The 16,304-nt window shown below is 39.4% G+C and overlaps 1 protein-coding gene across 2 annotated transcripts; it reads right to left on the bottom strand.

Moving 5' to 3' along the window:
* Positions 1-1,769: 1,769 nt before the first annotated feature.
* On the bottom strand, positions 1,770-7,725 carry LOC121859451 (contactin-3-like). 2 transcript variants are annotated; one of them, XM_042356264.1, is made up of 7 exons: positions 7,555-7,725; positions 6,693-6,805; positions 6,260-6,425; positions 5,852-6,042; positions 4,089-4,218; positions 3,780-3,926; positions 1,770-3,293 (listed from the first exon to the last, which is right to left on the bottom strand). In XM_042356264.1, the coding sequence occupies exons 1-7, from the start codon at positions 7,595-7,597 to the stop codon at positions 3,142-3,144; spliced, it is 942 nt and encodes a 313-aa protein (XP_042212198.1). In that variant the 5' UTR covers positions 7,598-7,725; the 3' UTR covers positions 1,770-3,141. The 2 variants fall into 2 exon arrangements, with proteins under 2 accessions (XP_042212198.1, XP_042212197.1); XM_042356263.1 differs by having other exon boundaries at positions 6,672-6,805; positions 7,555-7,724.
* Between the last annotated feature and the right edge of the window lie 8,579 nt (positions 7,726-16,304).

Below are 16,304 nucleotides of genomic sequence, written 5' to 3' on the forward strand. Positions count from 1 at the left end.
GAAGCGCAGAAGTGTTTACAGCGCCCAACAGGGAAGCATGCTAAGTTCATGCTTGCCTTTATGTCTCATGGGTTAAGGGCGTAGAAGCCTGAAGAGTCAATGGTTCATGTCATCAAGTTATTGGAAGCTCCAACAACTCCCTAAATACGAATTCGCAACTTTCGACTTACAACAGGTACCTACTTTATTGGTAGGTGAACAGGGATATTATGGGGGCTAGGAAGAATGTCCAAACAACTTCCACCGGCCCGGGAATCGAACCCGTGACATCTTGCTTGCGAGGCAAGAGCGATACCGCTTCTACCACCGGCCCCCCGAGGTAACTAATGAATTGATGATTGTCTTTATTAATGTGCGGTGATAAGTTGAATACTGTAGCTGTAACGATGATCCAGGACGATGCACCCCGGAGAAGCATCCAGTTTTACTTATAGAACTTATGATTGGTCACATTCACAGTGCATACAACAAGAAGTCCAGCTGCATTGTGCAGTACTGTACTTAAAAGGACTGTACTTAAAAGGTAATGCAGTAATAAAGCTTAAAGCTGCTCTTATTGTTTCCCTTTATCTTTACTTGTATATTTTCATACTTCCATCCTCCTATTCTTTCTCCACAGTATACTTGTTGAGCAACTCTTACTCAGCTCACACTTTCTTATTCTCAGGCTACATCAAGTGGCGACTGCATCGTGGCATCACATATAAGTCAATATACTGTACAGTAATTCTTCATTACTACAGTACTCTGAATGCTCCTGTTGAACCATAACAGATCAGTAGGCAAGTTGATGTTGTTGTGAACACTTTGCCTGCACAACACTTCTTAATGTAGGAAACAGCAACACAAAACACTGCAAGTTCCATATGAAAGTGATTAACCAGTAAGTGACTGGGAATTATTGCAGGTTCTATTTACCACCGGAGTCCAGTACACAGAGCATACAGCATTCCAAAACATGACTCATACAAATGGTTTGTAGTTCCTTAAAAATAAATTTATATTGAGGGATCCTTGAAAAAACTGATCTGAAAATTTTGGTTTGTTAAGTGCCAGATATTAATGATTCTACTGTTCTGTATCAATACAGTATTTAAAATAAAAATCAATTTGTAACTACAATTAGAGAAGGGTAGCTATATAATTACAAGTGAAATGCCCACAAGTACGTACAGTATTAGCCAAAAGTTATTATGGTCAAAATGTCCAAAGACTCGGCAAGCCTTGCCGGTGTGCCACAGGTTGTGACAGTTGGATCACCCCTCTGTGATATAAGAGGAAGTTCCGCATTTTGTGCCATGAAATAGTGAGGTGCTTCTGATGATTGTGATATATCCGAGGGGTTACAATCGATGAAAATATTAAAAAAAGTACTGTACTGTACTGTACTGTACATGCTGAGGTTGTCTCTTTCTAGTAACACACAAATTCTAAGACTACTGTAAATTGAGAAAATTATACATACAGTACTATATAAACATCCTATATGTCACAGCTCACTATAATGGCAGGTAGTATATATGTTAGACAAGTTTACGCAGTAAAGCACCCACACCTGTAAGGTAAAGCATCAAAAAAGGAAGATGTTCCTTAAAGCTTCTTCACAAATGACATTAATGTACTGTATAGCCATAAGCACACTAGAGCTTCTTAAAAAGTCAGCAACAAATACACAGGTATTCCAGCACAGTACTGTACCTTTCCTGGAGTCCCTAACTGTGCACTGTATACTAAAGATATTAGTATTTGCCATTCCTTTTTATATTTTATTGTATTGTGAAACTCACATTCCTTCTTTTAAGTATTTCTACTGTCCCTCAAAAGTACAGTATATCAAGAGAAGTTGTCGTCATATTATTGTACTGGGAGCACCAGCTACAGTACTGCCAGCTGTTCTATTTACTACAAAACCAACCTTATAAGTGCATTTTTCCAGCAAGTATTTTGAGCATCGTTACAAGATATTTGACACTGGTAGGCAGGTAGGTATCCATGTGGTTAATATCTGAAATGCTGGAATAAGACTCAGCATGTACTAGTGTGTATGATACGGGAAGTGATACTCACAGAAACATACAATGGCATCAGGTAACCAGGGCTTTGTAGCTCGCTAATTACACCTTTATTCTCTATATAGTATATTCTTTCTGCAAATCACAAATGGGCTAAAACAGCTTTCTCTCTCTCTCTCTCTCTCTCACACACACACACACATGTATGCTGCCATCTCTTAATAAGCCCTTCCAGCCCTCACACCCTCATGAGACCCTCTCATCTATATTACTCCAGTTTCCCCTCTTAGGATGCTGGCCGTATACCCGCCACTTTAACTGTTTGTCTGTCTACTGTACACCTCTTCTCAATGCTACTACCTAGCAACTTCTTCATAATTCCAAACCGAACAAACGTACAAATTTCTGTGGTAAATATTTGGTTACTCTTACTGGGGAAGTCATCAACACTTCAATGTCTTATGAAGTTGTGTGTGGTGGTTGACATATGAAAAGATGATGCTTTATGCCTCATCTTACTTTGTGACCAAATAACAGCCATGTAAGATGTACAGGAAAAGGTTAGTTCATTCTAATCTTTTTTGCAAATCATTTTGATTAATGATGATGAAAATGTATTTATAAATTTAGAAAGAGTTAAGCAGCCTATACGCCAAGGTGACCAAATGTATCAACAGAGTGCAAAGGGTGGCTAACACCATGCTTCACCTTCTTCATTATAATGCACCACCTGAAAGAAATAAGATATTTTCAACACAGCTAATGTACTGTATACCTTCTTTTGCGGTAATTAAAACAAAATTTCTTCTACCGACAAAAATATCAGAAGTTTATAGATCTACACTTCCAGTTTTTGGAAGCCCTGAGACAAGTTGAGGTCTGCAATTTAAATTAGTCTGAATTTCCAAATTTCAGACAAGTCATATTTTGTCCTCTGATACTTTTGTCAAGTTTTGGCTGCTGGGTATTACAGATTCTGTGCTTCGTTTAAAGCAAAATATGTAAGGACAGGACAGATGCCTCATAGTCCCAGTTTCATCACGTTTATAATGAGCATCAGAAGGACTGGCAATGTTGCTCAATATCTGCTAAACACTAAAATAACAATGCTTACATTACCAAAGACCTCTTAAACAACAACTGCAGTACTCTGGGCACTTGTAGATGGTGAGAGAAGGCTTTCATGTATTGTCTCCACACTATAAGACTGCTCCACTTGATATCCAGGATTTTCAATGATGTGTGGAACCAACTCAATCTTTTCTGGGTCATCTGCCTCGGCTAGAAAATAGATAAGGCCTCTTAATTTACTGTACAGGTTCACGTGTAAAACCTCATAATCAAAAATTATTACAAAACTGTATAGAATGAGCTGATGAGCAATAAGTATTAAAATGGAGGTTGAAATCCTGAAATCCTATTTTTTTTAAAGAGAATATTAAAGCCCAGTTTATACTAGCCAATTTTAAAGGATGTCTCTGACGTCATATAGCCATTGATGACATCATGAAAATGGTGGTCCATTCAGATGCAGCAGGGGAGGTTAAAACATAAACTGTGTTTATTTTTGGGCTTATAATCATGGTGTACACCAATAACCATCATTGAAAATGATCTGTGACATTTTAGTGATTTTTGTTGTAGCAATATACTGTACAGTACCTCAACATTTGGGAAACTGTGCTTCAATTTTTAAAAGGTTTTCATAACTATGAGTGTGCCTGTACGGTAATGGTAAGTACAGTACTGAAGTCAACATTAACTTACCTGACTTTTTAAGTTTCTGCTGGAAATAATAGACTACTATGAGAAGGCCTACCAGCACATTGGACACAACCATTACCACAACCACAGCAACGATCCACACGTTGGGGCTGAATCCTTCCAATTTTTTTCCAACAATTTTTGCTAATTCTGAAATAAGTCAATAATTAAATAGTTTAATAGGAATATAGTAAGTACTAGTATACAGTATAGTCATGAATTAAGCCATATAAGTGGATCTATTTCTATGTATACATAGGGCAAGCTCCTTCACAACACCGAGTAATATAGAAAACATATGATAAAAATTACCATTTTCAGTGGTAGCAGGAGTGGTTGTGGTGACGACAGTGACATTATCGCTCTGTCCATACATGTTTGAGGTCCATAGTTGAAACTCGTAAGTTGTGTTGGGATGTAATCTAAATATATGTAACCAACCCTAGAAGAGAAAAGAAAATTATGAATCATTCTAGGAAAGATAATGAGCAGCCTGATCCATGTTTATTTAGAAAAGGGTTTTCAGAATCAATCTCCCATTTACAACTTGAATCAAGTAGTTTATGAATGATCAAACCAACTCGTAAAAAAGGTGTGGAAGACTCACACTCTTAATCCTAGTAACCAGGGTAAGAGCACCAGAAGCAACCTAGTACCATGCACCAATGACCTGGGAGAGAAGATTTTCACCTCTATCGGTGAAACTTCGCATTGAATTCATCATCCTAGTAACCATTTAAGTGCTCCCAACAGGTTTCAAACTACAGTATTTGTTATTGTACCTTCAAGGCTCCCCACTAGGCAATGACCTTAAACTGAGTTATGTAAGAACCTCAACTTGTGAAACAATACCCCTCACCCTGACCCTAGTCAGATACAAACACATCCCTTATTTGGAATGTTAAAAAATGAGCCTCCAACCTGGCAGAAAAATGTCCTCTTATCCAAATGTTTTAATAGATCAAACCTGGCTATATGTAATTCACTGAATCTTACTAAACAGCACCAACCAAATGTGTTTACGTAAATACAGTACAGTTAACCCTCACTTTACGCGGTCCCGCATTCCGCGTTTCCACGTTAACGCGGTGCCTTGCCAGAACCTCACGTGCTCACATTACGCGGTACGTGAACCCCATTACGCGGAGAGTGTCCGGCGCGACGCTATTTTTAGATTCGCCCCACCCGCCCGCCTGCCTGCCTGCCTCTCCCTCCTCCTCCCTCCGCTTGGGCAAGCGGCGCGGTAAGGTTGCGCAGTGTGTGTCTTTGTTGCGTTATCACTGACGTCATATGACGTATCAGACCTGTGATTGGCCATGCATCCCTACCCCCCTCTGCTGCTAGCTGTAATTGGCTTAAAGTATTATGACGTGTCCACCCGGGGGAGGGAGGGAGGGAGGAAAGACGATGCTTGACCTAGCCGCGGCAGTTTCATCCCTCAAGGCCACTCCGTGTAAACGCGCATCCATTGTTCCGTAAAATGGCTTCCATACCCGGCTGGTGCAGGCTATGGAGCCGTACATCAAGGTGTATCACGACAACATCAACGCCAGCCGTCAGCAAAGCATAACAGATTTCTTCGCCCTCAACCCACCACAGCCAGCCCAAGCCAGTGATAGTGACAGTGAAGGTGACTTTGAGGGATTTGTCAGGGAAGCCCTGACAACTGTAAGTGACAGTGGTGGTGATTCACCTAGTAATGGTGATTCACCTGAGGGCCAGTAATCTGCCCTCTGCCTCGGAACCAGCCTCCATCCCCGTATGCCGACCCATCTCTTCTACTACCGTAAGTGTTACACCTAATTTTTAGTTTTCTAACCTTACCTTTATTTTTCCTATGTTAACCTTTATCTTTCCTAACCTAACCTCTTCTATATTACTTGTTTTTTCATACCATCATAAATTTAAGATAAAATTTTTACTACAACATAGTTGTGTGTCGTCAAAAAGTGGAGTTTGGGGATCGGCCCGGACTCCATTTCAATTAATCCCATATGTTATGTTATTCACTTTACGCGGGACCCTCCGGGTTACATTAACCGCGTAAAGTGAGGGTTAACTGTATAAAAACCCACCTGTGAGGGAGGTATGCTATGTGGTAACACCTGCCACTCATCTGAACCTGCTCGATGATACAGGAGGTGGAGTGTGGTCTTAGGGCCCTCTAAGGAATATTCCCAGTCCTCCTCCAGATGCAGGTTCCATGTCACCTTAGCAATAACAGTTGATGCTGTGATGGTCACATTCTCAGGAGGATTTGGTGGGCCTGTAGGTAAACAGACTATTATATCGCCACACGACTGATCAGCGGGAATTTGAGGTGATGCAATAAGTCACCAGGGGTATAATGCCCACCCCAATCATGGGGTGGGCAACCTGTATAGACTATATATAAATAAATGCTATATTTTATATTATATTCATTGTGTAATCAATGACTGGTTATTACCATACATGGTGTTCAGTACAAGACAGATACACACCTCTAACTACTAATCGAATGGATTCAATAACTCTGTCATCTTGCATCCGTAGACACTTGTAGTGACCATTCTGCTCCTGAGTAACATTGGTCAGGAACAGAGAACCATTAGGAAGGACTTTCTCTCCCAAGTAGTGCTTTCCTTCCTGTCTCCAGTATGTATTATTCTGTACAGCGTAAATCACATAATTAGTCATTGTTCTTGTGCATTGAGGGACAACATATATATTTCTGCAACACAATTCACACATTTCTGTAAATGTTCATTCAAAATATAACAAATTCTGATAGGTATTCACCTCAACACTATTTAGTTTACTATATTCACTCCCCAGCTTGGATATATGGACTTTGTATCATAAGATAATTAAACATTACAGTTAACAAATATTTATCATGCTGAGACTACATACCTGTGAAGTAAACCCACGCACCTCTGTGTTAACATAATTGTAGTGGAAGCAGGGTAGGGTCACATTATCAAATATGTCCACAAATTGAACCTGATCATCTTCTGAGAATTCATGTCCAAATGCTCCACACAATCCTGTAATCCAGGGAAGAAATCACATTAAATTAGGGTGAGTTTCAGACACTATCCAGGATATATCTTGGGTATGAGATGACCCTAACCCCCATCCTCCACCACTTCCTTCTCCAGATTGCCCAACTGTATCCTCCACCACAGTAGCAGGTAAGCTCCCCCAAAATGGTTAGGTTAGATTAAGTTAGGATAGGTTAGGTTTGGTTAGGTTAGTTTATGTGTGTGTTTTATGGTGTGATTTACTCAAACCTGACAGCCATTTTGTTACAAATGAAAACGTTTTTTTCTTAAAAAACGCTAATTTGCACAAGAAATGAAGGTCGGATTTGAGTAAAACTCACCATAATACACCCAAAAAATATATAAATTTGTATCAAAACCTGAGGGCAGCCAATGGACGAATATTTACCATGGATTGATTAAAATAGTTTTATTTCATTGCTACATCATTGATCAGTGATAGTTTGGAACACTTCATTTAGTTCCATTCCATTGTGTTCAATGTATGTATAGATAGTTTATTTATCTTACGTCTGCACTTGACAGGGAGAACAAATTAAGCCTACCCCTTTTTACAGAACCCTGGATCCTTATATGTCTCACCACCAACGTGTACACATGACCAAACTACCAAAATAATAATAAGGCAGACTGGAGATGGGTAATGGTTATGGGTGGAGCACTTTTCATTCTAGTCTTCGTCCAATGATAAACTTGTATCTCACAAACATATTATATTATCTCACACAAACCTTGGATGAAATAAAGAAACATCAATATGTCCTTTAAGGTCATTTCTTCATGTCTGAGACCAACATTACCAAGAAACTCGTCACTCCAACATTGTTTTGGGTTGGGTCACTCCTCAGCTGGCAGTATAGACGACTGGACTTGTTCTTGTCCAGAGTCATGGCGTCTATAGCAGGAAGCGTTCTGGTGAAGTCACCTCTGCTGGCCTTATCCTCCTTGTTGTTCTTTTAAGCTTATTAACAAAAACTATACTACTCTTTAGGTTTTCTTTGGTATAAAATTACTTAAAAATAGTATATGATATATAATGACTTACAAAATATTCGATTTAATAAGATATTTTAATGGTTTAATAAAATAAATATGTACATATATGTATATACTAATAGGTCTTCCTCTGGTGTGGTATCAAAAGATATCCATCTCATAAACACATTATGTGTTAACAGGTCTTTCTGGTGTAATTAATTTTTACAAATGAATTTATATATTTTTAAGACTTATAAATGTACTTAAATAAGTACTTTTAATCGCAAATACCATTAAATTTAAAGTAAGTGTCATTAAAATGTGCCAAAATCATTTATTTATTTTCATTGGATATAAACAGGCAGACGACACAAACCACTAGTGTTTGTTGTTTGTGTTAATCTACACCACAGGAGAGCCACACACCCTGTGCACCAAGTAGGTAGTTAATTATTGAGGTAACTGCTGCTATTCATTATATTGACAAAGTCTAGCGAGTATTAGTGGCAGTAATTATGATGTTGAACCACAAGATGACCAACACTATGAAAGGAGAGTACATTCACCTCCAGTGTGCCTCCTCAGGTGTAGGCTGACTTGTTTGTGTTTCACCATTTGTTTGGTTAAATTTGTAAAATATTTAGGTAAAAACAACTGAGGGAAAACAAACAATATTTGTTATTACAATTTGGTGTATTTTTATTGTATGAAACTCCTGCGGACACCAAGGATAGTTCATATGTTATACTTCCATGATCAAAATAAATCGTTGACAGGTCAGTATATCAACTATTACCTTTAAATATAAGTGTCAAGTTAATTACCAAGAATATCTCAATAAATTATGAGGTTTTGCAATTTTCATAAAAAATGTCCATAGTTCTGGTTATAATTTTCACTGCTCTGTCCACCTGACACTGCCTTGTGTGGCTCTTCAGTTGCTGACAAATTTTTCACAGCGACCAGCTGAATGTTAAGCAACTAAATACTTCTATGTGACCTTTCCATACCTTACTTAACCAAACCTATCTTAACTTAACCTTTAAGAACATAAGAACATAAGAATGGAAGAATGGAGGAAACTGCAGCAGGCCTATTGGCCCATACTGGGCAGTCCCATTTACACTCAACCCCTATTGCTCATATAAGCATCCAACCTATGTTTGAAGCTATCCAGCGTATTCGAGTTAATGATGATATTTGGTAACTTGTTCCATTCATCCACTACTCTGTTACCAAACCAGTGTTTACCTATTTCGCGCCTAAATCTAAATTTGTCTAATTTAAAACCATTGTTAGGAGTTCGCTCCCGGTTGGATAGTTTGAGTACCTTTGTAATGTCCCCTTTGTTCAGCCCTGACTTCCATTTATACACCTCTATCATATCGCCTCTCACTCTGCGTCTCTCGAGGGAGTGCAAATTAAGATGCTTTAACCTGTCTTTGTACTCAAGGTTCCTAATGCCTGGGATTAGCCTTGTCATTCTCCTCTGAATTCTTTCCAAGGATTCTATATCCATTCTGTAATACGGTGACCAGAATTGAACTGCGTAATCCAAGTGAGGTCTCACAAGCGCAAGATATAGTTTTAGGATGACCTCGCTAGTCTTGTAACTAACACTCCTTTGTATGAACCCATGTACTTTATTAGCCTTGTTTCGAGCAAATACACATTGTTTACTTGGCTTAAGGTTCCTATTTATCATTACTCCTAAATCTCTCTCGCAGTCGGATTCCTCAATGGCTTCGTTGTTCATCTGGTAACTGGTTTCCCTGTTTACATCTCCTATACTGAGTACTTTACATTTGTCCTCGTTAAATTCCATCTGCCATTTTTCAGACCATTCGAAAAATTTGTTTAGGTCTTCCTGTAGTTTTGTGGAGTCCTTGTCAGATTTAATAACACGTCCTATTTTAGTGTCATCAGCAAATTTACTTATGTTGCTATCTATGCCGATATCTATGTCGTTTATGTATATAATAAATAATAATGGTCCAAGTACTGAGCCTTGGGGAACTCCACTTGTGACGTTGCTCCAATGGGATTTAGTGCCGTCAATGCTCACTCACTGTTTCCTGTCCTGTAACCACGCCCTAATTCATTTAAGGATATTACCTCTGATGCCATATTCTTCTATCTTTCTAGTTAGTCTTTCGTGGGGGACTGTTGAAGGCTTTGCTTAAGTCGGGATATACCACATCATAATTGTGCCTCTCGTCCACCAATTCGAAAACTGATGAAAAGAATGTTAATAGATTAGTTAGACATGAATGCCCGCTTGTGAAGCCATGCTGGGAATCATTGATCAATTGGTGCTTCTCCAGGTGATTTTGAATAGAATTTGAAATGATTTCTTCCAGTAATTTGCCTACTATTGATGTTAGACTGATTGGGCAGTAGTTAGAGGATAGTGATCTATCCCCCTTCTTGAAAATCGTATTACATTCGCTATCCTCCAGGATTCTGGTACTACACCTGTTTTTAAGGACATGTTAAACAACTTTGCTAAGGGCATACTAAGCTCTTCCTTACATTCCTTTAATACTCTGGCAAATATCTCATCGGGACCAGGTGACCTATTAGGCTTTAGTTTATCCATTTGCTTACTAGCATCATTACTAGTCACTACTATCTCGCTTAATTTGTTTTCTTCACTATCTCTGAATAGAGTCGGTTTTTTGGGTATCATGTTTAAATTTTCGGTGGTGAAAACTGTTGAAAAATATTTATTCAGATTATTGCTCATTTCTCCGCCGTTATCAGTTAGCTCGCCGGTATCTGACTGTATTGGTCCAATCTTATCTCGTGTTTTAGTTTGATACATTTGGTAGAATCCTTTGGGCTTTGGATTTGTCTTCGCCTCCCTTGCTATCTTCAGTTCATTATTCTTCTTTGCTCTCCTTATCTCGGTCTTAACCCTACCGGCCAATACCTTATAATAATCCCGGAGGTAAATTTTGCCACGATTTATCCTTCTACCTATAGCCTTCCTTTGGCCAATAATGTTAGCATTGTAACTTAACATTATAACTTAACTTTGTAACTTAACATTGTAACTTATCCTTTGTAACTCAACATTGTAACTTATCCTTTGTAACTTATCCTTTGTAACTTAACTTTGTCCATGGAACTTAACCTTACCTAACTTTATCTAACTTAACCTAACCTAAATTAATTTAACTTAACCTAACCTAAATTTATCTAACTTAACCTAACCTAAATTAATTTATCTCACTTAACCTAACCTAAATTAATTTATCTCACTTAACATAACCATAAATAATGTATCCTAGGATGGTTAGCTTAAGTAAATTTGGTTGGTTCAACTTATCCACAATAAATCATATATGTACTGTACCTTAGTGTAGCAGTCTCTGGAAGTGTTAGTGTGTACGGAACAGTTGCTGTGAAGCTCTTGTGTGTTCCTGTGCATGAAGCGTTCAATGCTCAGGTGAACTGTTTATGTGGCATCGGTAGGAGGTAGTGCGCCAACATGGATTAATACTACAGTACAGTATATGGTTCTGTAGACTTTAATTTCCCCAAAATAGCTTAATATTGTGGATGGATTTTAAGGATACTCTGAGACACAACTAACACAGAAGAAATTTTTAATTTAAAATGAAAAGCTAAAGTTAGTGAGGGAGAGGGAGAGGGTCCTCTGTGACTAAGGGGCCATTAGTACACATGGGGTACCATCACTGGTATCTCTCTTACACACAGACTCACACACACACAGATAAATCATTAGAGAGAGAAAGAGAGACAGTGAAAGGTTATTACATACTGTACTTCCATATAAGAGGTGAATTACAGTACTTAAGAGAGGTAGTGCATCATGGGTGTTGTGGTGTAGTCATAGATTTTCTCATGTTTCTACATCTGTGTGTTAAGGATGGAGCTGTTTGTTTATTCCCTGGTTAAATTTGGGGTGTTTGAGAGGCCAGATGGTTGCCCATAAGTGGAGTTATACTATTTCCACGCTAAGCTGGCTCATAAGCCCCGCCCTTCGCCTATAGCTGATTGGTTCCCCTGAGCGTTTTACCTCTCCCCGGACTGCGCGTATATAAGTGCATATTTATACCGACCTTTTATAATAAATATTTAAAAATTTCTAACATCCTCTTTGAAGTGCAAGGGGTTCAGATATCATACTCAAGGGATTAAGACATCGTACTCAACAGGTTCAGATCATCGTACTCAATAGGTGAATGGTCAAAAGATGATAACGATATAAATACAAGGTTGTTGGCGATATTTACTTTCTTTTACTCTTATACGTACCATGTACAGGTCTGTACTGTATGATAATGCCAGTGTTCGAGTATGTGGTAAAAGGTGTCCACGTAGTGTTGCAGGTCTTCCCTAAACGAGGTGTTGTGTGCTAAGGTGTTCATGGCCTTATACGGAACACGACATCACTTGTGGGTTTCCCTTAGGTCACAACTCACATCCCAACTCCAGTTCTCAAAAATATCAAAGTTGAATTTTCTTCTCTTTCTTTGCATGTACAGGTTGAAAAAAAATTTACTTCCTTTAGAATCTCGGTGTAATGTTTTGACTCTATTGTGGATGTTGGTCACGGTCTCATAGCTGGGGTGAGCAAGTGTCGTGTTTCTCTTGTGATCATTTTGAGGAAACTTTTTAACATAGGCATTTTTGTGACCGTGGACAAGGGGTGGCGGCACTACCAGCTACTCCACTCATAATAAGATGTAACTTGTGAGGCTTCTGTGCTCTGGCCTACACCTAACATCACCAAGCACTGTCTTTACTGTTACTGTAGAGTGACTTGACTGTTACTGTAGAGTGTCTTTACTGTTACTGTGGAGTGACTTGACTGTTACTGTAGAGTGTCTTTACTGTTACTGTGGAGTGACTTGACTGTTACTGTAGAGTGTCTTTACTGTTACTGTAGAGTGACTTGACTGTTACTGTGGAGTGACTTGACTGTTACTGTGGAGTGACTTGACTGTTACTGTGGAGTGACTTGACTGTTACTGTGGAGTGTCTTTACTGTTACTGTAGAGTGACTTGACTGTTACGGTAGAGTGACTTGACTGTTACTGTGGAGTGACTTGACTGTTACTGTGGAGTGACTTGACTGTTACTGTAGAGTGACTTGACTGTTACTGTAGAGTGACTTGACTGTTACTGACTTGACTGACTGTGAACTTGACTGTTACTGTAGAGTGACTTGACTGTTACTGTAGAGTGACTTGACTGTTACTGTGGAGTGACTTGACTGTTACTGTGGAGTGACTTGACTGTTACTGTGGAGTGACTTGACTGTTACTGTGGAGTGACTTGACTGTTACTGTGGAGTGACTTGACTGTTACTGTGGAGTGACTTGACTGTTACTGTAGAGTGACTTTACTGTTACTGTAGAGTGACTTGACTGTTACTGTGGAGTGACTTGACTGTTACTGTGGAGAGACTTGACTGTTACTGTAGAGTGACTTGACTGTTACTGTGGAGTGACTTGACTGTTACTGTGGAGTGACTTGACTGTTACTGTAGAGTGACTTGACTGACTGACTTGACTTACTGAGTGACTGTGACTTGTTGTTACTGTTACTGAGTGACTTGACTGTTACTGTGGAGTGACTTGACTGTTACTGTGGAGTGACTGTTACTGTGGAGACTGACTGTTGACTGTTACTGTAGAGTGACTTGACTGTTACTGTGGAGTAACTTGACTGTTACTGTAGAGTGACTTGACTGTTACTGTAGAGTGACTTGACTGTTACTGTAGAGTGACTTAACTGTTACTGTGGAGTGACTTGACTGTTACTGTGGGGTGACTTGACTGTTACTGTGGAGTGACTTGACTGTTACTGTAGAGTGACTTGACTGTTACTGTGGAGTGACTTGACTGTTACTGTAGAGTGACTTGACTGTTACTGTGGAGTGACTTAACTGTTACTGTAGAGTGACTTGACTGTTACTGTAGAGTGACTTAACTGTTACTGTAGAGTGACTTAACTGTTACTGTGGAGTGACTTGACTGTTACTGTAGAGTGACTTGACTGTTACTGTGGAGTGACTTAACTGTTACTGTGGAGTGACTTGACTGTTACTGTAGAGTGACTTGACTGTTACTGTAGAGTGACTTAACTGTTACTGTGGAGTGACTTGACTGTTACTGTAGAGTGACTTAACTGTTACTGTGGAGTGACTTGACTGTTACTGTAGAGTGACTTGACTGTTACTGTAGAGTGACTTGACTTACTGTAGATTGAAAAAACTGTTACTGTGGAGTGACTTTACTGTTACTGTAGAGTGACTTAACTGTTACTGTGGGTGACTTGACTGTTACTGTGGAGTGACTTAACTGTTACTGTGGAGTGACTTGACTGTTACTGTAGAGTGACTTGACTGTTACTGTAGAGTGACTTGACTTACTGTAGATTGAAAAACTGTTACTGTGGAGTGACTTTACTGTTACTAATCTTTGCTCTTATGTAACCACCAGGCCGATATGGGTATGGTAGTGTGGTTGTGTGGTGGTTATAGTAGTGTGGTTGTGTGTGGTGGTTATAGTAGTGTGGTTGTGTGTGGTGGTTATAGTAGTGTGGTTGTGTGGTGATGCGTATGTCAAAGTGTATGTGTACTGTACACTATGTATGTGTGAGTTATAGTGTATGTTTGTGTGTGAGTTGTAGTGTATGTCTGTGTGTGTGTGTGTACAGTATGTACGTGTGTATATGTATGTGAGTACAGTATGTACGTGTGAGCTATAGTTTATGTCTGTGTGTGTATGTACAGTATGTACGTGTGAGTTATAGTGTGTTTTATTGTATGTCTGTGTGTGTACAGTATGTACGTGTGTTTGTGTGTGTGTTATGTTCGTGTATATGTGTGCATTATAGTGTGTTGTATGACTGTGTGTGTGTACAGTATGTACGTGTGTGTGTTTGTACAGTGTGTTTTATTGCATGTCCGTGTGTGTGTACAGTATGTATGTGCGTTATAGTGTGTTTTATTGCATGTCCGTGTGTGTGTGTACAGTATGTATGTGCGTTATAGTGTGTTTTATTGTATGTCTGTGTGTGTATGTGCAGAATGTATGTGTGTTTTAGTGTATGTGTGTGTGTGCGTGTGTACAGTATGTACGTGTGAGCTATAGTGTATGTCTGTGCGTATAAACCGTATTTACACACGTTATGCCCAGTCACGTCATGGGTCATAAGTTGTGTTGTGGGCCATAAGTTGTGTTAATTATTACTATCATTATTATCATTATTATTATTATTATTATTGTTGTTGTTGTTGTTGTTGTTGTTGTTGTTGTTGTTATTATTACTGTTGTCGTTGTTATTGTTATTGTTGTTGTTGTTATTACTAAGGCTTGATGTTTGTGTTGTAGTTGTCTTTATGTACAGTATATAAAGGCTGGTAGTTTCTGCTGTGTATTTCTGTCCTCACATCTGTAATTTGTTGTTTTGTAATTATTGGAGAGACAGAGGGTAAAGAATGTGAGAGAGAGAGCGGGTATAGAGTGAGAAAGAGAGACGAGGGTAGAGAGGGATAGAGTGAGAGGCCTGGATCGATGACTGAGGACGTGGTGGCGCGCGTGCGTGTGTGCGTGCGAGCAAAGTATTTTTGTCTGTGTGCATGTTCATGTATACCTCTGTCATATGTACGTACCTGTATGTTTATTGGTCAAGAGCAGCCACCTGAACTTGTGTGAGTTATAGTATGTGTGTGTGTGTGTGTGGTAGTATGTATGTGTGTGTGTGTGTGTGTGGGGTAGTATGTATGTGTGTGTGTGTGTGTGGTATGTATGTGTGTGTGTGGGGTAGTATGTGTGTGTGTGTGTGTGTGTGAGTTATATGTGTGTGTGTGTGTGTATGTGTGTGTGTGTGTGTGTGTGGGGTGTATGTGTGTGTGTGTGTGTGTGTGGGGTAGTTGTATGTGTGTGTGGGGTGTGTGTGTGTGTGTGTGTGTGGGGTAGTATGTATGTGTGTGTGGTAGTATGTATGTGTGTGTGGGTGTGTATTAGTATGTGTATATCTGTGTGTATGTCTATTATTATGTGTATACGTGTGTATTAGTGTGTGTATGTGTGTGTGTTTGTACTACTTACCTGCCTTGACGTCATACATTAACCTAACAGGCAGGCAGACAGACCCTGAACAATGTTATTACCTGTGTTAATGGTTGTTACATACTTCCCTCCATTAAGTGGTTCTAACGGATCATACACTGGGTGGTTTAATACATAATACATAAGGTACAAGTAACACATGATACATTAAGGTGTGTGAAGTGTCTCTCACGCACGTGTACGGCTGATGATCGTCAGTTAAGAAAGATAGTTCAATATTTTACAATTTTCGTAACCATGTTCAAGCTGCGGTGCTAGACTACCAGACAACACTCTCACCTGTGTTCCTACCACCACTCTCCCCACACCTATGTCCCCCCCTACCCTCATACCCACCACTCTCACCTCTCACCTATGTCTACCACTCTCACCTCATCTCGCCTATGTCCCCC

This window comes from Homarus americanus, unplaced genomic scaffold (genome assembly GCF_018991925.1).
Source record: "Homarus americanus isolate GMGI-L3 unplaced genomic scaffold, GMGI_Hamer_2.0 scaffold7626, whole genome shotgun sequence".
Lineage (NCBI taxonomy): Eukaryota > Metazoa > Arthropoda > Malacostraca > Decapoda > Nephropidae > Homarus > Homarus americanus.

Coding starts and splice junctions, on each gene's coding strand:
- LOC121859451 (XM_042356263.1), bottom strand. CDS start 7,597: ATGACCTTAAAGGACATATTGATGTTTCTTTATTTCATCCAAG. Junction 6,806..7,554: donor GTTTCTTTATTTCATCCAAG/GTTTGTGTGAGA, acceptor CCTGGATTACAG/GATTGTGTGGAGCATTTGGA. Junction 6,043..6,259: donor CATTCGATTAGTAGTTAGAG/GTGTGTATCTGT, acceptor GTTTACCTACAG/GCCCACCAAATCCTCCTGAG.